Raw genomic sequence first — 25,875 nt, 5'->3', positions numbered from 1 at the left:
ATAGGTAGAGAGAGATCAATGCGGACAAGCTTCCCAGTTTTTTTCCACGTCCGGGGCCTGATTGTGCTTTCATAAAGAGAGCTGTGATGGAGAACATAAAGAAATTAACTATACGGCCCAGAACAGCTTCACCTGCCAGATCCAACACAGTGGCTCTCCTTCAGTCGATTATATTGGGTTGACGCACACATTCAGACACACAAACCACATCCATCTGAAGGTGAGATTCTGTGTTTGAATACAACCAGAGCACTGATTCATGCTGTTGTTTTTTTTAACGTATGCTCTCGGACAGTTTGGTCTGGATAAATCTCTGGTGAAGCTGCAACCAAGAGCCAAGACTCTAATCTGTGATGTCAAAGGGAGACAAAGGCCCTGCTGCTAAACTGCTACTGAATGGTGGGCCAACTTTGTGGATACGCAGTGGCAGCACCCAGTGCAATTTTCTAGGGATATTCCAAAGCACTCACTGGGATTTCAATCTGTCAGAGAAATGATCAAAAACCGCTAATTTCACAGGAAACCCTTTTTGGAATGGACAGTTTGGCCTGTGTTGATGCTCCGGAGCCACTGCAGAATAATTTCTTGTTATTATTGAGTCCTCCTCAAACAGTTCTACAATGAGCTGTCACTTTTTATTGTTTGTGTGCTGGATGTTGTGCGCAGGGCTTTTATTTATACAGTTTATGCTGCAAAGTAAATTGTATCTGCAGAGACGATTTTATTGTTAATGTTTTACATAGATTTGCTTTATTGCTGCTCATGTGTGTGGCTTTTATATATAAGTTGTTGTTGACGACTGCTACAGAGGGCTGGTTGCCTGTTTATTCAATTTTTATTAATAGTGCTGGCATTGCATGTCCAAATGACACCAAAATCAGCAGTGCATATTCCCTGGCAATTTGCAGTAGGCCTGGAAAGTGTGAAGTCGATGCGTTGCATGTGCAGACACACGCAGACAGACGCTTGTGGCATTAGTAGGTGATATACCATCAGCATCTGCTGAGATACCAGTTTCTCTTTTGCTATTGTTGCAGTGGTGATTGAAATGTCTTTATACTCTCAACGACTATATTTACTGTGGTATCATGTTTTTGTAGAGTCGAAATGTGAAAAAGTGCAAGAGACGTTTCGAGTAGTGAAAATGTCTGACTCAGTTTTCTGCCTTCGATCAGCACTCTCTCTCCATGTCCCTCTTACAGACACATACACACACACACACACACACACAGACACGCACACACAAACGGACTCGCACGTACAAACTTGCAGATGACGCTGTGTTACTATATTTTATCACTAGAGTGTCTCTGCCCCATGATAATTGTGAATTTAATTGATGCTGTCACATGGTCTGTAATGGGGTTTCAAGTGATTGCAGAGGCAGTGTGAAAGAAACAGATTTTTCTTGAGGAGAAAAAGCGCCTCAGCAGAGCTGGGATTAAGAAAAAAAAAACACCCCTTTCTGATTAGCTTTTCATTCCTCCTCTCTCTTCTCTTGAAATGCAAACTCGCTGAGAGGGAGGCAATGTGACATGTATCGTAGTTTCCTCTCTGTGAGGAAACTCCAGCATCTCCGTCCTGCACTGTGTCACCTCTATATCAGTTTACATGTATGAGCTACCCAGCAAGAGAACTTGCATATGTTATTCACATGCAACAGGAAATGGACTTAGGCTATCATCATCATTAGCATGTCATTATCATCAGCAGGAGCATACATAATTCATAGCAAGTAAAAAATGCCTGTAATACACAATAAACCTTAGTGTCACATTACACTCACACCACAGCACAATATGAATAATAAAAGCCTAGATATTAATGTGAAACAGTAATTAGATACTAAATAATACTAACCAGTTCCCAGAGAAACGTACACGTTCTTATTACGATGCATCAACAGTCACAGCTGGAAACCACATTCAAAATGATGTTTAAAGATTTCTCCAGCCTGAGGGCATTTAAAGATGTATAAATAACACGGTTATTGACCGTTCTGTTATTGATAAATCCCATGTCTACGTGCGGCGCCTCTGGGTGCAGCGTGCGTGCGCATGTTATTGCGAAAGTCGGCTGTGTGATGCAAGGACGAGAGAGAGGCTGTCACAGGAAGTTAAGAGCTGGTGTTTGAGAACGTGTACGTGTGCGTCGCACATTATGTTCTTCAAAGGCCTCTCCTCATTAGCTACAGGCCAGTGTTAGAAAGTTGCTAAATTAATTTACACAAGTGCAGTGTTTTGAGGTACAGAGCTTTTACTAGTATTTCTGTTTTACGTTACTGTTTACTTTCACTCCTCTGCATTTATTTAAAGGTCATATTTACTATTAGCTTTACTATTATGTCAAAATACATTTTAGTAGATTAAACTAATAAATAAATCCACTAATATGCATTTTACATCAAAATGCAGCTTATAATTGAATTTTGCACTAATGTTATTTATACGATAGCCTAATACTCCTAACTGGGCCGTTGAGGATGCTGAGTATGGTGCTAAACGTTCACAGGCTACTTTACAGAGGCACTCCACAGGAATTTTACACATGAAGATCAAACACTTGTAAAAACTCGACCGTGGCTATGGAGGATGAGTCTGAGAAAATAGCTCAGCTGATGCTTGAGACCTAAAATCAGAACGTTATAAACTTGGTTTGTATGTTTAACCCGACTCTGGAAAAGTTGCATTATGGGAAGTGTACCATCCTGTATCCAGTGTTTTTTGACCATACTAGTGTTACTGAAAGGAAGGTTATTAAATTATCAGTGAGATGGATCCTGATGAATCAAAAATAAATAATGTTTTATAAATCTTGCTCCAGGCGTCTGTGGCTCCGGAGGTAGAGCAGGCCGTCCACTAATCAGAGAGCTGTGCTGCCAGTGTAAGAATAGTTTGTGTGAGTGATTAACAATGCACTATGTATAGCAAGAGCTGTACGAATCTGTGTGTGGATTAATGTGATCTGTAATGTACAGCAATTTGATCGATGAGAGAAGCTCTACATAAATGCAATCCATTTACCATTAGCATAACTGTAGGACTTTATAAAATGAAGTTGTTTGATTACCCCTTTAAAGTTATAGTGTTAACTTTTCAATAATATTATAGCCTAATGTTTGATTATATTTATGGCTGACTTTTCTTCCGCAATGGGCAGTTAAAGTATTTACTCAACATCATATGAAATTCATAAGATACTTCTCATGCACACACATGATAAATCCACACATTCCTCATAGTTTGTGCATTTGTCACAGCACGGGTTTTGAATAGAAAACCTCTGTGTCATGAGAAGTAAGGAGAGCTGCTTGACATCTCCTAGTATATTTCTGACAATGTAGCCATTCAAAGGGTTCTCCGCCCCAGTGATATTATTAAATATTATTCATATTATATAATATATTGTATTAAATAAAATTATCAATAAAAGCTTTTATTCTACATTTGATGTACATGTTCAAATGAAAAACTTGCAGTCTCACATAATTATTATCATTACATAATATTTAAATTAATAATACACAATTTTACACTAGTATTGCTACTTCTACTCGGTGTAATCATAGACAATGGTTCTCAAAGACGGTTTCTGTCATTTCAGGTAGTTCTTATCACACCGATGTATATTCACGTGTTCACGTTTCTGCCTAGTTTGGTTTGGAATAACATTTGTCTTCATTCTTTGTACAGTGGGAGGAAGAGGAAATGCATCGTCCATCTTTATATACAGTCAATGGGTTTAATACGTCAGCATATGCTTAGTCTTATCCCCTGGCATGCGTGGAGACCGGCCTTTACCCAGGTTCTACGAAGATCACAGACATGCAGGTTCTAAAGACATATTTGTGTCAAAAACTGGTAAAATCCACATTATGTACGTATACAAACAAATCACAAAAGGAAAAATCTTGAAAGTCCTGCTAGCACTGGGATTAAAGTGTCTTTTGTGAAACTGGAGGAAGGAGAGAGGCGCAGGGTAGAGAGGCGTAGAGCACGCCGATAAAAAATACAAATAAGAAGAATGTGTGACCGTGCCAATGAGAGGGCACCACCAACTGTAAACACACACGCCTGAGAAGGAACGCATCAATAATAATGAATAAAAAGTTTTTGTGTGCTTCCACTCGTAAGCTCCCCGTAGAAATCATTTAGCCTGTGGGTCCGGGCGCAGCAGGGGTGAGACGGCAATTAGAGAGTGACTGCAGTGATGTGGGGAGGGAGGAGAAGGGGGAGATAACAAGACGGGGGAGAATGTGCAGGACAAAGAAGGGAAGATGTCGAAGAAGAAACTGGAGAGAGGTTAAAACAGAAAAGGGGACGTTCAGTACAGCGAGGTTAACATTAATGGCAAGTATGCAGAGTGGATGGGTTGTGAGAGTGGTTGAAAGGTTAATGGCTTACAACTGGCAGAGAGGAAGAACGTGTGAGGCAGTTAAACGCAAAAGAGACGAGGAGACGGAGTGAGAGATCACACACTTTCTAACGCTGACCTCACTGCCCGTAAAGGCCTGGAGCCGAGTCGAAGACGGACCGGAGAGAGAAGGAGAGGGTTATGAAAAGAGGCAGCAGGGAATCCAGAGCATCCGCGCAGGGACGAGCAGGGTTTACATGGAGGGAGATACAATAGAGAAGGGAAAAGAGAGAGGGAAAAGAAAGAGAATGGAGAGAAGCATTAAATACCACGTTACTGCAAGCCCCGTTGGAGACCTGATTCAAAAAGTGTCTCTTTGCTGAGTGGGTGCAGGATCACAGAGCAAATAATAGACGGGATGACTGAGGGAACAAGGCTGGAGGGGGAAAAGACGAGCATGACAGGAGGGGAATCGGTGGAGTCTATAGAATTCAAATGAAATGCAAGCATCCAGTCTCTCCTTCACTTTCAATCGCACTGCTCTCTTTATACCCCACGTTTCATCCTGGCAAATGTCGAACAAATCAGCAAAGTGAGCGTCAGAATTTAAAGCACCATTCTCCTGTATGTGAGAGTTGCACTATTTTATAACTGAGAGTACACAAACCTCTCACAGTACATCTACATTATTTTTATCTTAATAGGAAACACATTCTGGAGGTAACCCCGGAACTGTGGGTTAGTCAGTGTGCAACCTTAACAACCTAGGGTAATGCAATAACACAAAATAGAGCACAAGCTGGATTTGGAGCTGGTTTAGTAGCTGAGGTTAATAAGTGAGAGATAGAGTGTGCTATAGCCAGAGAGCATTGATATTACATGGGGAATAAGTGAGGAGGCTTTGCAGGAGTTGGATTCATGATTATGCATAGCCCAGTGTGAGCTCTGTGACCGCGACCTTGAGCTGAAATTTATGCGTTGGCCCGGACCATGCGCTCCACTTCTCCCTTTGGCCCTGGAGGACTCAGGGAGTGGAAGGCAGGGGCGAGAGAAGAGGGCGGAGGAGGCCAAAGAAGAGACTGAGGCACATCACAGAGACAGGTGGAGAGAGCGAGGGGGGAGAAGGAAAGGAGCCGAGGGCTGTGAGGTTAACTCACCCTTGGGCAGTGGAACAGATTAAAGCAGCATCACTGTTGCTTAACGTGTCTGATTTCAACTTCAAGCTAGTTGTTTACAGTGGATGAGCTCTGTGCTATATCAATATCATGAAGCTGACTGCGGCAGCTGACTTAAATGTTACAGTGAGGGCTTCATTTCACCAAAATCTCAAGAGTTAGATCCCAGATCAAGACATGATCAATATCAAAGCACAAAATCACACATGTTAATACTTGCTTTAGTCAGTGAGCTGTACTCCCATGTTAACATGCTGATGTCATCTGGGTTGTTGGGGTAAGCTTCAGAGCTGGGGGCTTTCGTTTTCTTGGACCAGATTCCAGCACTAAAGGCAGCAACTTTGGCTAACCTAAATATAGTTTCTACTTAATGAGAACATGAAGTTTTACTCAAAAAATATAACATACAAGGACATGTTCGCCCTCTTTGGCGGAGCTGCACCTCTGGGCAAATATTAATAATAATACTAATGAAAATAATAATGCAAAGTGAAGCCCTGATCCCTCTGTCACGTTCCATGCCAGCATCAACATATCTGTGTGACAGGGATGCTTAAACATGGGAACAATTAACCACAAATAGTGTAACCAGTGAGATGCTCAGCATGTCATGTCTCCATTATATCATAACAATATTTGTTAAAGGTAGCTGCTGGCTGCATATAAGAGTCTAAACTTAGCTTCTTTCTGAAAAAGAAGTCTTCAACAGAAAGAGAAGGAGCAGAAGGGAGGCAGCCTGACATACTGCTGGATTCAGACAACCAGCATGCGAAGACCTATGATAGAATTAATGTAATTTAATTGTTAGGCATGATAGCACATGCTGTGTTTAGCATGTTTGAGCACGCACATAGTGCAAAGTATGTGCTAACATTTGCGAATCAGGCATTATGTCCAATGAAACAACAAAATGTTTAAATTACCCGTGCTCTCTAAAACGACCCAGGCCCTGTTCGGATCTAATATTAACATCTGTCCCGATGGGAGCTGATCACAAGTGATCAATGCTAAGTACATCTGTTCACACCTGAATGTGTCTCCTGTGACCCTTTAGTGATCAGCTCTGACTTCACCACTCTATATGCAAATAAACACCAATATCATTTATGTACAGGAAAACCAAATGATGTTGTTTCTCCCAGTCTGAGTATACAGATGTGTCCATTGTAAGTGGGTTCGTGGGGTGTGTGTGTGTGTGTATGTGTGTGTGTGTGTGTGTGTGTATGCTTTGGCAAATGCAAGAGAGAGAGACTGGAGGGGCTGAGTGAGGCAATGTGTCGTTTGCAGCTCTACTATGAAAAATATTTTATCCATTTAAAAAAAAAAAATTCGTTTTGTGGTGATGTTTTGGCATGGCCACCAACAAATCAACATATGTTCACCAACAAGTGCAATAATACATTTGATTAATTGTTGTTTTCTGACCTTTGACCACCTTTGACAAAGTAATTTGTCAGTGGCTTCCTAAACTTTTGCAAATTGCTTTTGGAAAATGCATGTTTTGTGACAAGGCTATGGTTACCTTTTGATTCAGTTTAGGCACAAAACTGAGGTGACATTTCTTTCCCACGTTCACAATACAAACTGTGCCTCCTTGGCTCTTATCATTGAACTGAAAAATAGACACAAGGTCTCGGTGGACTTTCTAAAATTAAAACTGCTGTCATTTTATTTGAAGGACAATCTCTAGGTGGCACTAAACAGCCGGTATTAGCAAAAAAAGCAAAGTTTTATATTTTGATGGTTAAAGTTAAAAGGACGACTTGTTGACCTCAACAGACCCGATGGCCAATAGCCGAAACATGTGGCTATTGGCAGCAAAGCTCTGGTATATTTAGCGCTTGAAACTTTGATCTATGGCCAGAACTACATCAGCAACCTTTGGGTTATTTTGGCTGCTGTTGTTTACTCTAGCTTTGCAGTGATAAATATTGATATAACACTTGGTGTGGGGAGAAGGAAGAAGAAATGGAAAAGTTTCGGCAAAAGATCAGTGCTTAGCGAGGGCAGGTCAGAAGAAGTGAGCAGGGTCAGGATGAGACGAGCAAGAGGGCAGGGGAGAGCAGAGTGTGAAACTAGGTGGGGGGGGGGGGGGGGAAGTAAGAGGAAGATGGGAGTGGAAAAGCAGCATAGAAGGAAACAGAAGGGAAGGAGAGGAGGGAATCTTTTCTTCAGTTTGCTGACACAGGGAAACGCACAGGTTAATTTTTTAATGCATCTTAGGAGGCGTGCCAGTGCAAACACACACATATGGTGAGATGAGAGTACAGTATGTGCTCTACATCCCAGAAGTCTGTGTTACAATTTACACAGGTTTTGCAACGATACAACACTGCAGGGTATATATATATATTTTAGTAACAAAATATAAATACTCTACAGCATTTCTTTCCCCTGAGTAACCATTCTGTACATTTGGGAAAATCTGCCTTTGCGCCAAACAACAGTTCTTCTAACCATGTAAAAAAACAACGATAGAAAACAGTGCTTGAAATTCATTTGTTATTCCAGCACACACTCTTGCCTTTACACACACACGTGGACACCCAGACCTTTGGCTTTCCAGTGCTAGGACCCATTCCTTTTGTCAGTGGCACGCGTTGGCATATATGTGGGCGATTTGCCCTTTAAATGTACAGCAGTGAGTTAGGCCTCCAGTGGCCTTTTCAAAGCTCGTCTCCTTCGGCTAAAATATGATGTGAAGTGTACACCACCGGAGTGGAGCACCGACGCAATAAAACACAAACAATCAAGCGACCAACAACGCACGCAGACACACACACACAAGCTCGCTCTCATACATCAGCTGATTATGGTAATCAAAAGTGGGATTTGCATACTCTGAAGCTAAAAGCACAGTTTTGTCCTGAATAATGTATCGCGGAGGAAGGGAACAGTGGCAAGATGCACTGAACAGCTAATGGTGCTAAAGAAAAAGTCTAATAATGATGAATAATGAATGTTCTATTAGGACGTGTGTGTGTGTGTGTGTGTGACACGGGGAAGGATTCCGCAATCTCTTTTCTGGTGTGTTGAAGTGCAGACCACACAGCGTTGCCTCCAGAGACAGACTGAATTAGATCAAACAGGAACAGGGCAACATGTCCACACCACAACCGAATTAAAGAGGCAATCGACACTAACCAAACTCCAATGCAGAATCAATGGCGGATCAATGCTAAACAATTAACCGCTGTTCCTCATGACATATTTAAGCCGTGTCTCGCTGTAAGACAAACAGGCGGCAGACTGTTTTCCATACCGTCGTGACATTTCACTGTGAGTGCCGAACAAAAAGAGAATTTCCCCACACCCCCGCTGTGAGAATGGGTTTGATGGAAAGTTCAGGCAGAATTTAAAACTTGTCACAGCAGAAAGGTCTGTCTTCTGAAGTCTCAAGTGCTCCTCAGAGGCTGGCTGTGTTCTGCCTCTGTTTCTGTGCCAGTGCCTCTGCATAAGTGGAAGGTGTATTTGTCATGTGCTCCTGCATTGATTAGAGTAGAGAGCACGGCTAGTTGAATGACAGCTTGGAAATTTGCATGCATGTGGAATAATATGTGTGTCACACCTGAGTGGAATACTCTCTGCATTTTTTTTTTGTGACTCTGGCTGTTTAATGTGGTTTTAACAACTGCTTTTCTCCTGGCAGGAGGTCCTTATTATCTTTATTGGAACTGCAGTGAAAGACTCTTAAAGGAAATGAAGCACTTGTTGCAAAGTTGTGTTATGATTTAGATTAACACCTTTAAGGAGGAGAGGCGGTGGTCTAGTGGCAGGAACTTGGACTATGGGCAGAGAAGGTCTCTGGTTCGTCTCTGGTTCGACTCCACGGAGAGACAACAAAAAGACGAACCTGGATTGATCTGTCCAAAAATCCAAGAGTCTCCCTACCCTGTCTAGTGCCCCTGAGCAAGGCACCTTACTTCCCCAACATCTGCTCCCCGGGCGCCGTACATTGTCGCTCACTGCTCTGTGTGTCCTGCACCAGATGGGTCAAAAGCAGAGGTTAAATGTCCCTACCTGCATGAGTGTGCCATTGCATGTCTGTGCATGTTGTTGGGATTAATAAATGCATCTTAATCTTAATATTGACAAAGGTAATCACTGACAGTCTGACACGGCAAGAAAGAGGATTCCAGCTTAACGATCTAAGTGTGTGTGCATCTCTAATGTTGGTCAATAAAACACTAGAAAACAGTTCACATATCCTATGACCACAGTCAGTTGAGGTACGACAAAACCTGGTGGAAGGCTTTGGGATTGGTCTTGGAAAAAAACATTAATTTATAAATGTCTTTGTTTATTGTACAGCATTTGTAATTGAACCTACAAGAGCTGCTAAAAATGTTTGTCTCCTGTCAATATATATTAGGGTTGGGCCATATTCTAAAATCTTCCATCAGCCAAACCACAGCGGATTGTCGATAAAGATAAACGCACATGGGCACGTCTGGCGCACGCATACACAGCGGCACACGCCAGTATCAGCAGAGGCAAATTGTTCCACTGCCATGGTGCCACTGGAGAACGAAAAGCCAGCCTTATCTGTGTGCACTTACTGGTTTGTGTTTACATGAGTGAAGGTGTGTCTCCTGAGCTCCAGATGGGGATGTATTGCTCTCCAGATGGGCGGAATGAGTGAAGACATCAGATGATGGCAGAGCTGATCACAGTCGGGCCGGAGAGTTGTTGACTTTAATTATTAGTCACTGTGTAGATGTTGGCCTCAGCTTTGTGCTCTGCTCTATAAAACGCCCTTAAACTCCCTGGCTAGCTCTAAACTGTTTTTCTCTCTCAGGGTCGGCACTGAGAGTTACAAACAATCACACACAGACACACACAGTTACACATAGACTCACACAGCCACACGCAGACTCAGGCATTCTTAGTCACGCCTTGGCTCCCTCTACATTCTGTGCAAATGACTGTGCCAAGTGGAGGTTTAGCCAGGGCAGAAGGAGACCCAGGGTTATTACACCGCTGCTTTTAAAGTTACTGTTGCCAACACACACACACTCGCACACACACACACACACACACACCTGGAAGGACTGTTGTTACAGTGGTCATAGTATAAGATGAACAGTACATGCACACAAACACACAGGCGCCAAAGCACTCGTTCCTTCAAACAAAAGGATATCTCAGTTGTAGGTAAACTGGCCACAAGCAACAGTTTCATTTAAAACGTCCTCTCTGAACTCATACGGGGGCGCCCTCCCAAATTAATTTGACCTGTTTTCCCTGACCGGCCTGTTTCTTCCGACGTCTCTCTGAGTTGGAGGTGCCTGCTCCAAATCGATTGGCTGACCCTCTCCGCCCCGCCCTGCTCGACTCGAGCTTGATGGAGGCTGATATGCAAGAGCTGGCTCAGTCCCAGCCCCGGGCGATACCTCCACCCAGTCTTGTTGTGGAATTTGACTGGTCCGTAGGCCTCCGGTTCTTTTGAAGCTGCCACACCGAAGATGAATAGCTGCCCCTGCTCCGGGGGCTTCCAGGGGAGATTGGGGGGGGGGGGGGGGGGTCCTTGCCAACGCTCCCTGATCTGTTTGGGGAATTCAACCTCAGTGCCAATCGGAGGACTCGGTGGTGCCCCAAATTTTACTCTCTATGCCTTTTGGCGCTTCACGTGAGCTACCAGTCGATTTTTTTTTCACAGTTTGTGATTTTTCCTGGTGCAATAACTTCCCTCCCTGTCAGCCTCACACAAGCACAGGGACCACACACACACAACCTCACACACACACACGTGCATTTGTGGGGAAAAACATCCACATTCATTAGACGAATGCAAAGCTGTGGGGGAAAAAAACACATTTTCCTGGTGTTTTTATGATTTATTGTGTAACAGAAATGTGAAATTGTGCATATGGGGTATTAGTTATTTAAGTGATTTAGAGGTTGGCTGAGAGTCTTCTCCTCCTCGTTTGATGATTTATGGTTATTGCAAAAATGTGAAATTGAGTATATGAATATAAGCATATTACCTTATGATATTATAAGCAATTGAGCAGATTTAAGAGTCTGGGGAGGCTGGGTGTTGCATTCACTGGAGGCGCCAGGGATGGAAATGGCATCTTATCAGGCTGAAATCATTCTCCAAGCAGAGGTGACACATCAGTAAATTTGTCTTTTGTGGCCAGTGGCTTCATATTGTTTAGCTCTTGATATATTTGATAGTATATCGGGGATATGAAAAGTAGGAGTTATGAGATGTCGTATTATTCATGTTAAGCTGATGTGATATATGGCGTATTGTTGCGTAATGATAATGTTTGGGTATTTTTGCACACTGACAGGTAGCTGCAAGATTTCCAAAGCTGGGCCAACGCAGAAGCCATCAAATATCCATAGCTATTATATTTGGTGAAGTGCATTTTCCGTATTATACTTTCCTATAAATCTGGGAGGGACAGATAAGGGTGAGAGGTCAGCCTTAAATGGATTTGGTTTCCTCAGGCCGGGCTCTCCTGCTCCAGAATGACTCTGAGCAGTGCTTTCAATCAGCGCTGCCACCGCTCACTGTGGTAATGATGGCCGGGGCTTCATTAAGAAGCTCGTTAAGTCCCCTCGTTAAGCTGCAGGCCCGTTAAGACTTTGATTGTTAATGGCACTTCATTAAGGAGAGCGAGGAGCCGGGCTCCCGTGGTGTCCCTGACCAGACGTGTTTTTGGCCGATTGGCCCCGGTGGGCCCGACAGATGATGAGCCCAAACTGAGTGTAGGTCACAATGTAAACACTTTTCAGTGAACTTGCCTGAACCTGACTGCAACAATACACAGTTCGCTTAAGTACGACAACATGGAAACCAAACACAGGTGCAATGGGGAAGGCAAAGCAAATGGTTAGACCTCAGAAATACACTATCCAGAAATGAAGCCAAAACATGCTGGATATGAATGCTACCATCTTGTTAATTTGTAGTGGTAAATTGGGGATCAAGCAGTATCAAGATCATGCCCATACACTCACTCGACCAATCTAAAGTCAATCTGTCAATTTTGATGTCGACGTGATAAGAACGTCTTGATGCAAACCATCTTTTTGAAAATAGATTTTACCTTAACTTTGACCTTTTAGTTTGGTCCATATCTCATCTGCCAACATCTGCAAACGAGGTGGGATCTATGACCTACACTGCAGCCAGCCACCAGGGGGCAGTTTTTGGCAGACCAAACTGAAATATGGAATCATAATATGAGTGGAGCTTGGCTGCTATTTTGGCGGCATGCATACTTGTAATGTTTCAATGTGTTGTAGATGTTTCTTAATGATATTGATGTATTGATTCAATATATAATTTAATAATAGCTCAATTTAAACAAACAAGACCAAAGTAGACCGATGACTGATCGTCTACAAACACTTCCAGCAGTGCGTCATGCTTGGCTGTGGCAAAGACCATGGATCCCTACTGTATCTGTCAGTTTGTTCCATAACGTGGCTTTTCCAGGGATATTCTCCACTTGGATACATCACCCTATTTTCAATTATGGTAAAGTTAAAGTCAAGGAGTCGAGGAGTCCAGTAATTCTTCATATCTGTCCTTCATGAAATTGGTCTTATATGTCTTTCAATGCCCTAAGAGTCTTCAATAATCTGTTGAAGCCGTCAGAAACCCTGTGGAGAATGACTGAGTTTAGATCAACATGTCTACGAGGCATCACAGGGGTTATTCCAAAACTCTCTGCTGTATATCATGTGTTTCAATCTACACAGCCAGGTCTTAATGGTGCCATACATAAAAGGGCCTTGTCAAGGTTCTGTTGAGGTCTGGTGGGTTGTCTTGGCTCAAAAGCACAAAAGCACAAAAGCACAACAAAAGCAGGAAAGATAAAAGTGATGCATGTTTGACATATTTACTCGGTGTTCAGGAAATGGAGTCAGTCAGGCAACCAAATCCAAAAGGGAAGTGTGGGGAAGCAGACAGGTAAAATGAGACTCGAACAAAATGTCAATGTCAGAGGACAGTTGTTCGTGGGCGGATAATGTAGAGAGTTGCTGATTAGGTGGAACGAGGAGCAGGAGTCCAGCTCGGGATAGTTTTCACAAGCCATTTTGACACGACACAGCAGAGCTGTTTTTAGACACCATCTCAGGAGACCGTCCGCACAATTGGGTCATGTTCTTTCACATACCAGCGATGCAGTGGGAGATGCTCTGCTCAGCCATCTCCGGGCCGTTCAGGTGAGGGCTGATGCATCAGACAGAGGGAGGACGCAGCTTATAAAGACTGTCGTGTCTGTCGCATGTTAGAAGCATCATCAGCCCATCCGCTCATTCACATTTAATTCCCTGGAGGATCCCCTGCTGTTTTCTCACATCGGCTCATTGGGACGTTTGACTCGGGGATTGGCCACAGAAACTCAAACATAAACAGTTTAGGAATATGTGTAATTTGAGTAATGATGGAAGAATTTCGCTGCTATAATTTCAGGGTCTTTATATTGAGCAGGCTGGATCACACACACTATCATGTCTTACTGGTTCACTCGACTGGAATGGAACTATATTCAATGTTATTTGCTCCAGTGTTTTTTCTGCTACATCCAATCAAAGTGTCTCTGTGAGTAAAAGGCTTGTACACAAAGAGAGTTGGAGTATCACTATAAAACTGCTCAGGCTAGTTGTAGCACTGCTGATTAAAAGGCAACAGTAAAGCCTTCAGTTCAGCAGCAGAGTTGTTTCCAGTTTCCTCAGTGCACAAGGCTCTCTCAGAAAACCCTCTATGTTGGAGAGAGCGCTTTCACATTCTCAACTTGCATTGTCATTTAAATGAGGAAATCTTCTGAAGGTGAAGTGCTTTACTTTTGACTTTTTGCCGAACTGCTCACACACTTTTAACATTTAACTTCTCTGAACTTATGATTGCTTTCTTAGCCATAAACAACCTTGTCAACAGCCAGTTATCGTTTACCCCCTGGGAAGCTGGCGTATCTGTTCCATTCCTCCCCCTGAAAAATGGCCATCCTCAAAGTAAATGAACATTTCGATTCACAGTATCCATTCTCATTTCATTTAGCAAATGTGCTTAGCTGTTGCCACGCAACAATGCGCTCCTGAGTTAAAGCCCCGTCCCCTCCTCAGCGGCTTCTCCGCTCTCCCCTTTCTCCATCTAAAGTCACAATGTCACACTTTCTTGCAAGTGGGGGCTAATTTAACACACTCTTCTTTTTGGTCACGGTTGCTATTCGATCCACGTAGGTGTGGGGGTAATGAGATTGAATCTTGTTGTGTGCTGGGCGCATCCCGCCGCTGCTCCTGTGTCTCATTGGGGGACGGAGGGGAGCAGTGTGGAGCCTTCCCTGGTATTACCTCTCCCTGCATGAGAGAACGCTGGCCCCTCTTCTGCCCTGCCGTCCCACCAGGCACTGATCCAATAAAGCACAACACAGGGCTGTGATCGATACGACATGTCCCACCGCCGCGCTCCCCTCCACTCTCCCTCATACGCACTTATTAGTTAGGGAATAATTGATTGGCCCCCTGTTCATTATTTCTTTGATTTGCTGCTTTCATTAAATAGCCAGGGAGCCGGTAGTGCACAGACTAGTAAGCTCTCGCCGTCCACAGCTGCTGGGAAGTGAATAGAGGCTTTAAGATTGAGCGGGAGAGCATGTGTTAGGGATATCATTGAGATTAAGGAGATCCTGGTTCATAACATACTTATACTCGAGGAATAGAGAGAGGAGACATGGCACAATAAGATGAAAGTGTGTGTGTGTGTGTGTGTGTGTGTGTCTGTGTGCGTGTGTGTCTGTGTGTGTGTGAGAGAGAGAGAGAGAGAGAGAAGTATTTTCAACATTTCTTTTGTCTGCCTCTGTTTAAATTCATTATATCCAGGAGGCATGCAGAGGATAATCCGCTTGTTTTGTCTTCATAGAGTCCCGGGAAAGCAAACTTCATTTCTAACTGGTGTTTACTCTTGTCTTTCCTCCCCACCCTCTCTGTTCTTCTCTGTCCTCACCTTTCAATTTCCACACCATATTTCCTCCCATCTTGTCTCCCTTCCCGCCTCGCGTCACTCCTCCTCCCTCACCCAGCTCCACACTGACATGGACAGGAATGATGGACGCACAAAGTACGTCCTGCGAGGCGAGGGGGCGGGCTCGGTCTTTGTGATAGATGAGAAGACGGGCAACATCCACGTCACAAAGCCGCTGGACCGTGAGGAGAAGGACGAGTACCGTCTCGTCGCCACGGCCACGGACAGGCAGACCGACCGGGCCCTGGAGCCGTCGTCACAGTTTATAATTCGGGTGCAGGACATCAATGACAACCCGCCTTTGTTTGATGACGGCCCCTACAGCGCCACCGTGCCGGAGATGGCAAATATAGGTACGGGACCCTGGGTGGGCAGTGGGAGGAAGGGTTTGGATTGTATTCAGGGGAAAGCAGCAGCAGATTATAAAGCCTGACAGTGTTATGTAATAAACACAACTTAAAATTAACACATTGATCGAAATATTTAAATAATCACGATTTTTTTTTTTTTTTAAGGTAATTAATGTGTATTTTCCTATGATGACTTTTCATTACATTGGAGTTGAGATCTTTGCCCACCCACCTCACCTGAGAGCCAACCACATGTTCCCACACCAAGCTAATCATCTAGGTGTTTGACCTTGGATTTATGAATTATCAGTAAAGTGAAGGGTCAGTGTGAGCATCAACAGATATCTCTTCAGTCCCTTCAGTGTAAGCTCAGCAGTGCTGTGATTCTAACGATGTTCTCAGAGAAAGACTGAAAAAATATTTGAAAAAAACAAACAGATGCTGTGTCCAAAATCACACCGTTGTTCATTAATTCATTTCTAATCGTTGTAGTTTGAGATATGAAAACACTTACATGGTAATAATCCGTTTCTGTCCTATCTGGAAATTTGGCAATCTGCAAAGCCATTTTTGGAGATGTCCTGTGGAGGAACTCCGCAATTTTCCTTTCACACATGCACAACACAGCGGGAGATTCTCTGCTCAGACGTGTTCACAGTAACAACAAATCCTCCGCAGGATTCAGACGAGGGGTGGTTCAGCACACAGTCGCAGGATTTAACATATAAAGTCCCCTGCAGAGATCACATGACTTTGTCTACAGTTTTTATCGTCGCAAACTTTCTTGACCTCTTCGTCTGTGTCTTCTACGTTCTCACATCGGCCCCTCTGGACTTTCTGTAGACTTTCGGCTTAGGGGCCAGTAGGAGAATGTCCACAGGAAGTCTGGAGGCTCTAACTTGGACATTTGCGTTCACACATACAGCTCCTCTGAAGAACTGTGGAGGATCTCCGGAGTTCAGTGCCTCTCTGGAAGCAGCTATAGTGTAGCATGCTGTATTTAGCATTGGGAGCAGAAAAAACACTTTACTACTATTTGTTCATTTTACAGGGCTCTATATGTTGGAAACGTTTCCCACTCATAATTCTCAAATACTGTGAAAGCAAATATAGGACATAGAGTAAATATTATATATTAAGTAGGTGTAGACATGGCCAAAGTGTTTTCTTTTTGGAGGCAACAGTGCCCAGCTCTCTGGCAGCTGGACCAGAACCTATTGAGAGGCTGAGGGCAGATGTAATTTACATTTATGACAATCTCACTGTCATTTAAAGGGACATTATAATAATAAGTGTCTCTAGGGCAAATGCCATTTTTGGAATTAAAACAGACATTTGAATAAAAGGCTTTTTGAAACTACAGCAACAGGAACCACATTCAGATTCGCTAGATCCAGATTTTTATTTGGAGCCCATGAGGATGAAGAAAGTGAAAAAAATTATAATTCAGAGCTGCAACAAAATGTAAGTCCCTCTTTCCTGACCCACGCCACATCCCTCCACCAAGTTCCATGGTAATCTGATCCAGTGGTGTTTGTGTAATCCTGCTAACTACACACAAACTATAATAAAAGGTAATTCTCTTTAGTTTCAAGGTAAGAATTATAACCCCCCCCAAAAAAATCTTTATAATTAAAATAATGTGGCTTTTTGTAATTTTCGAGTTTTTTTTAAATATATATATATATATATATATATATATATATGATAAGTAACATTTAATATATATATGATTATCATATATATATGATTATTTACTTAATAATGTGTTTCAACCAAATCTTTTACTTTAAATGTATAATGCCATTGTAACCACCAGAAGAGGAAGTACAACAATTATCGTCAGATCTTTCTGCCGGGATCTGTCTTGTTGAGTCATCCACAGAAACTGGATTTATCCCACTGATTTAACATGTATAAATTGTTATTATAATACCAGACAGAAACATTTTTCATCATAGAAAGATTATTACGTATAATCTTTCGAGCTGAGGACAACTTGGATGTGTCTGTTACCGTTTCAACATTTGGGTTAACAAAGCTACAATGCTGGATTTAGATATTTTTCCCCCAGGTTGCCCATTTTGTTTATGGACCAAATTCAGCCTGTAGTCTTTGTCACGTGTCACCTCTCATTTCTCAGACCTTTCATTCCTGTCCTGTCAATGCTGCGATCAAATAACAAGAGCAAAAATGCTGAAGATTAATCTCAATATCCAAGATTAGAACTTGATCTCAGTCTTGAACATGATTTGATTAAGCCGGTTATCATGCGATCACATTCTGCAGACAAGCTCAGGCCCCAGCATTTCTACTGGTTTTTCATTCTGTCATGCGGGAAGAAGACAGATACCTCACATGTCCGCAGCTACACAGTGTTTCCTGATCTGCCATGTCACAGTGGTGATTGTCTGAGTGTAACCTGCACCAAAAAGTACCTTACACTGAGAAATGTGAAATATAGAAAAACAAAGAAATATCAGATATTGAAATATAACTCATGGACTCCAATAATGCTGCAAATACAAAAAGCTCTATTAGATTAAATGCAGTGTAAAGACGTATTATGAAAAGCACTTGAAGTGGGACATGGATACATTCTTGAAATAGAATCAGCATGGTTATGGCGACAGATGTCAAAGCTGCAGCGTTAGAGCCATTAGGCAACACACCACCGCTATAACATTAGTGCCTGCTGGGATCACACTGACATTTTGTACAGTATCTAATTAGCCTTCATCATATATAGATTGGTTTTTTTATTAGAGAAAAAACCTGATGCACTTTAGGAGGTTCCACTTGGAGGAGCACAAAGCTGAGTGAGGGGCCGTTTATTCCTGCTTCACATGGAGCCTGAATCCTGCATCCAGCATCAAAACAACTTTACTGCGGCTGAAATGTTGAATTTGGATGGCGTGTTGTTATTCGTGCCACGTATTTCTCTGCTGTGGTCACAGCAAACGCACCAATCTCCATGATTTCTCTTTTTTTTCATGTTCGAATGAATTTTGATCACAGGATGCTTTCATGTGTAACTAAATATTCTTCCTTTTTCAGTCCAGTCCAACGTGAAGTGACATTGGATTTTGTTTTGTTTTATGTACATTTTTGTTATAAATGTACATAAAAATACATATTTATGTTATGACAATTTTAAATGACCTGAGGGCTTCTTTTCTTCATCAGTCTTCCACGATGAGTTAAAGCTCCGAGATCAGATCAGAATATTTTCTCGCAAAAACAGTTTAAATTATTTCACATGACAGATTTCTGTTTCTCTCTCTGCTTTTTTAATGGTTATAAGCAGATGGCTCCAAGGGATGTCACATACAGAGTCTTTAGATGAGAGGATTATAACCACGAGGGGTCAAAAACAGAGCAGGTCATGTGATTCATTTAGTGACGCTCAAACAGATACATTGTTTTCCATAGATTCACTTTCAGATTACTTGACTCTGACTTGGCTGGCAAACTAATTCTGTGAATTGAAAATGCACGTCTGTTTAAAATGTCAAACTTTCAGTTAATTTATTGAAAACTTCCAAATGCCAGTATCAATAGTTATACAGAATGTGAATGTATTTTTAGCCTAATATGAATATACCCTCATTCATATATTGATTTTCATGCTCATCCATTGTAACAGTGGATGTATCCTGGGAGAAACTAGAATCATTACATACAGTAACTTTGATAGTGAGGGCCTCCGGGCAACACACTAACCTAAAGAGCGATGCTGCTTCCCCTTATATTGTTAAGAGCGGGTCTCCAGTGCTCGTCTCTGATGGAAAAAAGGAACATCTTGTCCTCACACACAGAGTCAATGGAGATGTTGTCACTCTCTCTGATATTAATCTAGTCTGGCCGTGTACTTTAATACACAGCTCAGGATTTAATAACATCTGAATGAGAACCTGGTGACAGACTTGATGGTTGTCTCATCACTGTCAAATATGATCAATAGACACACACACACACACGATATAAAGCAGATTAACTGACTTTTACAGTTTGTTTTACCCAGTTTTACATTACATAATAATGTATTACAATATTTTCTCACTTCTGGTGCTGCTTATTTTCTATTACTATGTGTAGCTATTGAGAATATTAAACTTTTGAAGCTAGGTTTTCAGAGCAACTATTTGAGATTGCGCATTTTATTCCCTCATTGCTAAGCTATGATAAGCACGTAAGGAACGCAAACAACTAAAACAAACACGCTTTCATTTGCACAACATGCAGTCTACCTACAAAGCTTCTACTTGCTGTCACATTTTGGAACTCGCAGACAAAGGCCTTAAATCGTCAGAATCTGTGTTGGATCTGCAGTCGCCTGCCGCTGTGTGTGACAACTCTTTACAGATGTGATTCATGAGGCAGTGTAAAGTTTGGATTCCAGACTGTACTAGGGGGTTTCCGCAGTGAAAGATGGTGTTTGACCCTACGTCGCATGTCAGTCGTGTAGTGTGAACTCGGCATGAGCTGCCTGCAAAGTGGCATTTCCTCTCAAACAAAATGAGCCCAAATTCAGACTGGTTAGCTTGCAATTAAATCCTGTAGTATTGTCAACTCCATACTAATGCATAAAACCAATATTGTATTCAAAACCAGAAGCATCTTCTTCCCCAAGCAATTGACAAATTATTGCACTTAATACCCTCTAATCAAATACAAACAGAGACTTACCCGCTCCAGGTGGAATGAACACACATTTTTGTTATGTATGTCCTTATGATATCTTAATAAGAAGTATATTTGGACATTGCTGTGTTTCTCTTCAAGCCACTTTGCAAACAGGCAGGTGCAAGTGGGAGGAGAGTGAAACATTCCCTGCTGCACTGTTCCATCTGAGCTTTGTGTCCATGTAGCATACAGGGACCTGGGGATTTCTGGGTGCCATTTTCAGATCGAGGGCGTATGTACAGCAATACTTTCTTTAAATGTAGGTCACATGCCTTGCCCCACCTTAACAGTGTCCAACTGAAACCAGAATATTAAAATACCTGAATTAAAGTCAGAAGTACATGATAAGGTTTTTCTAAAAGTACATGAGTTCTCAAATGCACTTGGTCTCCACTTTCTTGTTGGGAGCGAGCAGGGTCGGGCACTGCTGTTCATTTTTATTCCTCCTCTTGGCATGAAAGTGCGTCTCTGTTCATGGCGGCTCATACCGGATAGAGGGAATTTCATGGCTGGAGCTGGCGGATGTGCACGCTCGTGCACTGCCCCGAAAACCCCCAAAATCGAAATGCAAATGAATGCAAGTTAAATGCAATGCAGGCCGAATCTGTAATGGTTACATTAATGTTTTTTTTTTCTCCATAATACTGCTTGTAGGATGTATGAAGGCTTTCACTTTTCCTGATGAAATACCTGTAACAGCAGGAATGATGCACGACATATAATACCTTCCATCTCCAGTCTCTAGTTTAAGAGCAGCTTCTGCTAATGTCATTATTTTATTATTAATATTAATATTAATATTATTATTATCATCCCTATTATTATTATTAATATAGGGAGCTCTCAGGTTATGTAATCATGTAAATGGCACACACACTATTGTTTTTATCTCAGTATTTGTTTGCATATAAATAGATTGTGAGCATATAAATATATATTAAAGAGATATTACTAACTGACAACTCTATATTTAATAACTTGAGCATGTTCACCTTGTCTCTGTGTGGCTTGTCTCTTGGTACTAATTGGAGACTGAGACACATTTTATTACCAGGGGTGAACAGATGAATTTAGAGCTGACCACTTGGTATCAGATCCCTCAGGACAGATGTTAACACCAGGTCTGAACAGGGTGTGAATGGTTTTGGGACTCTGTACGTTGGCCCTGCCACACCTCGGGTGAACCACACCTCTCACTCAATGTCAACTGGGATTGGCCCCAGCTCACCCATGACCCTAAAAGGATAACCATTATAGATAATAGCTGGATGGATGGTTGGACTTCAATGTATACAAATACCTATAAAAGACAGGGGTTGACCAGATATTTAACTTAATGCCCTGAGAGGTTAATGAGCCCCCAATTAAAATCCAGACTGGCAGTTTTTGTGTATCACAAGAAGGAAAAACATGATCTGCCTATTAGCCGTGCTGTCGAATCATATTAGAGCGGTGGAGCCTGCGTTGCTGCTTTGGGACTCTGGGCTGTTCAGCGGCCTGAGGGAGCTGATGTGATCGGCCATAAGTGAAGCCTGCCCTGGTTCAAAACATACACCTGCAAATAATCTCTTGTACCTGCTAATAATGTATTCACGCCTCTCCAGGATGTTTTACGCGTTCGCTTTACGAAGCCTAAATGAGTTGGTCACACACCCACCTGCACTCGCACCCCAGTGTCAGGAAAAAAATCAAACGATTTTGCAAGTTTGCGAAGCGATACTCCGTGAAATGCTTTTACTGTATTCGAAAAATTCTTCAAAATGAATAAATTCATTCACCGTGACATTTATGGTAGAAAAGTAAAGTGGTTTTCTGGGGTAAACACCTTAAAATCCATCAAAGTGGGTACATGTTAAATTACAGTCTTCTTTCCTATTAGTCCTGATGTACAGCGGTGTCCGTATATATGAGATATTATCTTCCTGGTTAACAACACAATTTGTCGTATCATGAAAATAAAGGGAGATTTGGGAGTAATTGCATACATTTATGACAAATTACCATTTCCCCAACATAATAACAACCTACAGATGGTTATAAAACACATTCATAAAAAAGCATTTCCTTTTTCATTTTTACTCGAAACGTGGTGACAAAGTGTGTGTCACAGTCGCACTAAGCTGATAATATTTCTCTGACTGCAGAGCGATGGTGTACAGTTTGACAGGAGCACTCAGAGTGGGAGTGAAATAAGAGGTGAGGGCAGAGATCGGAGAAATTCTTTTCTGCGCTCATGTTGCAGTGAGATGTTGGAGTGACTGAGATTGTAATGCAGAGCGTGAATGCAGAGTGCCTGTAGGAAACAGTTTGTATGTACAAGAGTGCTCTTATCGCCATTTAAACTCCGCTTCTCCACTCGCAAAGGAGCTCGACTTTTAGGGAGCACTCTTGCCTTTTAAAAGTAAGGAGAACTGCTTTCAGGAAAACTTTTGAATTATGCCAGAAAAAGAGGAGTATTATTTTACATAAATCCCCCACTATACTGGTTAGTTTCGAGAAGTTCAGCCAATTTGTCTGCAGGTCCTTGGGCTCTACCTTTTAAGTAATTTTTACCCCAAACGTCAAACTTCCTCCCTCATTGAATTGTTAAATTTGGATTCGAAAGACGACAGCAGGGCAGGGCCAATGGAGAGAGGGGTGGAGGGTGATGGAGACAAGCTCTGTTTAGTAATCCATCAGCTGCCCGATGAGTGTCTGCTCCTCAAAGCAGCTCAGTCTTCAGATTGAGCCGTTCAGTCAATCACGGATTCAATATTTACCTGACAATTCAATATTTACCAACCTGCTTTACAGCATACGTAAGGAGGTTGTTCTGCTGTGAGGATTCCAATAAAGGCTTGTAACATTAGGCATTTTAAGGGAAATGGTGAGAGGGGGGGGGGGGGGGCTCATCTGCGGCGATGAGACACTGATGCAAGGTGCGCTGGAACTGAGCCAGTTCTGAAAGTGTTTTGAGTTGGTTTTGGTTCACTGTGGATAAATCTAATATCTTGGCAGATGTGTATCTGCATTGAAGGTTTAAAGTTTAATCTTCTCTCTCTCTCTCTCTCTCTCTCTCTCTCTCTCTCTCTCTCTCTCTCTTTCTCTATGTATATATAGATGACTCCATGTCTCTCTGTATTCTGATCTACATTCTTAATAGCAAAGTGATGTGCCAAAATTGGTGTGATTTGGAAACCCAATATGTTCAATAAAAATAATACAATTTGAATAAACAGGCGACGTCTACGCCCTCTGATGAACTCCAGCAGTGTCTGATAAAGTTGATAATTTTATTATTTTTATTGTGAAATATCAAACTGATTTATTGATATATCGGGTTTCCCTGGTGCTGATCTCCATCAGCAACATTCATTGAATCACTTCCTCTTTAGCTATTTGTCTTCACACTAAAAGCACAAGGTGTGGTTTGTTGCTGCAATGCTTTATATGGAGCTGCAAAAGAGATCTTTTGCAGCTCCATATAAACTCCATATCCATTTTTAAACCAGGTAGGAGTAACACAAAGTATTCTGACTTCCTGAGCGACCAATTGTTTAAAAAAAGCTCAGCACACAAACAATAACAAGTGAAAGTATATTGTAGAACTGTTTGAGGAGGACTCAATAATGACGAAAACTCCAGAGTAGTAACACAGGATAAGAAAACAATTCATTCCAAATGGGCACTGCACTAGTATGAATATACAGTCATCTATATATATATATATATATATATATATATATATATATATATATATATATATATATATATATATATAAATTCATAAAATACATACCATTTATATATATATATATATATATATATATAAATGGTATGTATTTTATGAATTTATGTAGCTCTCCAGAGGACAGATGTCGGATGGTTCCGGATGGATGCGTGACAGTGTGGGTATTTGATCCTCGTGGAGTGTGACTGCCTGTATGGCACAGCTTACAGGCTGAATACCAATAGATTTGCCTTCGCCTTGCACCGAGCCAAACAGTTTGATTCCTGAGACTGATTACGTTTTCCCGCTGTCAGAGGAAACATTTCAGCATGTATCTACTTACAATATATACCCTTGAACCTATCCACAGTATCTACACTGAAAAAAGCTTAAAACAGAAATAGATTTAACAGCAGACGCTTTGCAGTCTGTGAGTGAAACTGGTACGGAGAGCGAGTAAAAATAAGTGCTTTAAGTGTACTTTCTTTTTATCTGGCTAGGAAATGTGGGAAATGCAGAAAGAAATCAAAACTGAAAATGAATTCAAAATAATGGCCAAACATCTGAAGATAGGTTTTAAACAAGCTGCCTTCTTTCCACTCTGTTGGATTTTAATTGGTCTCACTGTTTCTTACTTTACTTTTTCTCACTAGAGCACCAACAATATAGTCACAAATCAAGTGTTTGCAATAATGTATACAAAGAAATTAGAATATAACTCTGGTTTATCTTTATTTTTATTAGATTTTCGAAAATTTGACAATCAATTTCAGCTGGGTTTTGTTACACTGTTCACAATGAGTTACTTGTTCTGAACGGATGGTGTAAAAAAAGAAAAAGATTCAAAACAGCTGCAAACAAACGTGATCTCTGTAGGTAGCACCTCTTTAGTGCACTAATATATATGTCTGTACAGTCTTTTATGTTCATTGTTACTCATTTATAATTACTAATGTGACTTTTTAAGTCTAATAATCTATAAAATCAATAGTTAATGGCATCATATGAAGGGCTGGGGCATTTCTGCTTGTTTATAAGGTTTCTTTTTTGTTATTATGGATAAAAGCGTTAGACTGTATTGATATATATATACTTGATAATTAGGCACATTACTTTACTTATATCCATCACCTTCAGACACCATGCATTTGGTAAATTAATCATAGTGACATTTATTCCCCATTTACATACATTTCAATAGCATTTGTTTTGTAGTAGAGTCAGTACTTGTTTTATTTCACTCTTGTAAGGTTCCCACAGTACAGGTGTGTGAGTTGATAACATTACCAGAGTGAAACATAGAGGGAGTCATGTCTGCACTGGTAACGTTAATGGGTTTCTCTGAGTGTTGTCGAGGGAATTCCCTTTAAACAACTAAATCTCCTGAACAGAGAGCAGCGAGAACTGTTAAAGTAAACTGTGCACTGGAACACAGCTTGTATTGTAATTCTGCTTAATTACTAAGTAGATGTACTTAGTTACTCTTTATAATACTACTGATAGGTAAAGCAAACTTGGAACCCAAGTTGTAATAAAAAGTATTTATCCTTCAGACACACATAAACACACACACACACACACACACACACACACACACACACACAGACACACACACAC

At 41.5% G+C, this 25,875-nt stretch overlaps 1 protein-coding gene across 1 annotated transcript in view; it reads left to right on the top strand.

The window, feature by feature from the left end:
* The window catches only part of LOC133968922 (uncharacterized), a 142,396-nt gene that overhangs the window by 52,470 nt on the left and 64,051 nt on the right, over positions 1-25,875 (top strand). The window contains exon 3 of the mRNA XM_062405179.1: positions 15,572-15,866. Within this exon, the coding sequence (XP_062261163.1) occupies positions 15,572-15,866 (295 nt within the window). The remainder of the gene's footprint in view (positions 1-15,571; positions 15,867-25,875) is intronic.

This window comes from Platichthys flesus, chromosome 14, assembly GCF_949316205.1.
Source record: "Platichthys flesus chromosome 14, fPlaFle2.1, whole genome shotgun sequence".
NCBI lineage: Eukaryota > Metazoa > Chordata > Actinopteri > Pleuronectiformes > Pleuronectidae > Platichthys > Platichthys flesus.
The sequence above is the reverse complement of the archived record's forward strand: the minus strand, read 5'-3'. Positions and strand labels throughout refer to the sequence as shown.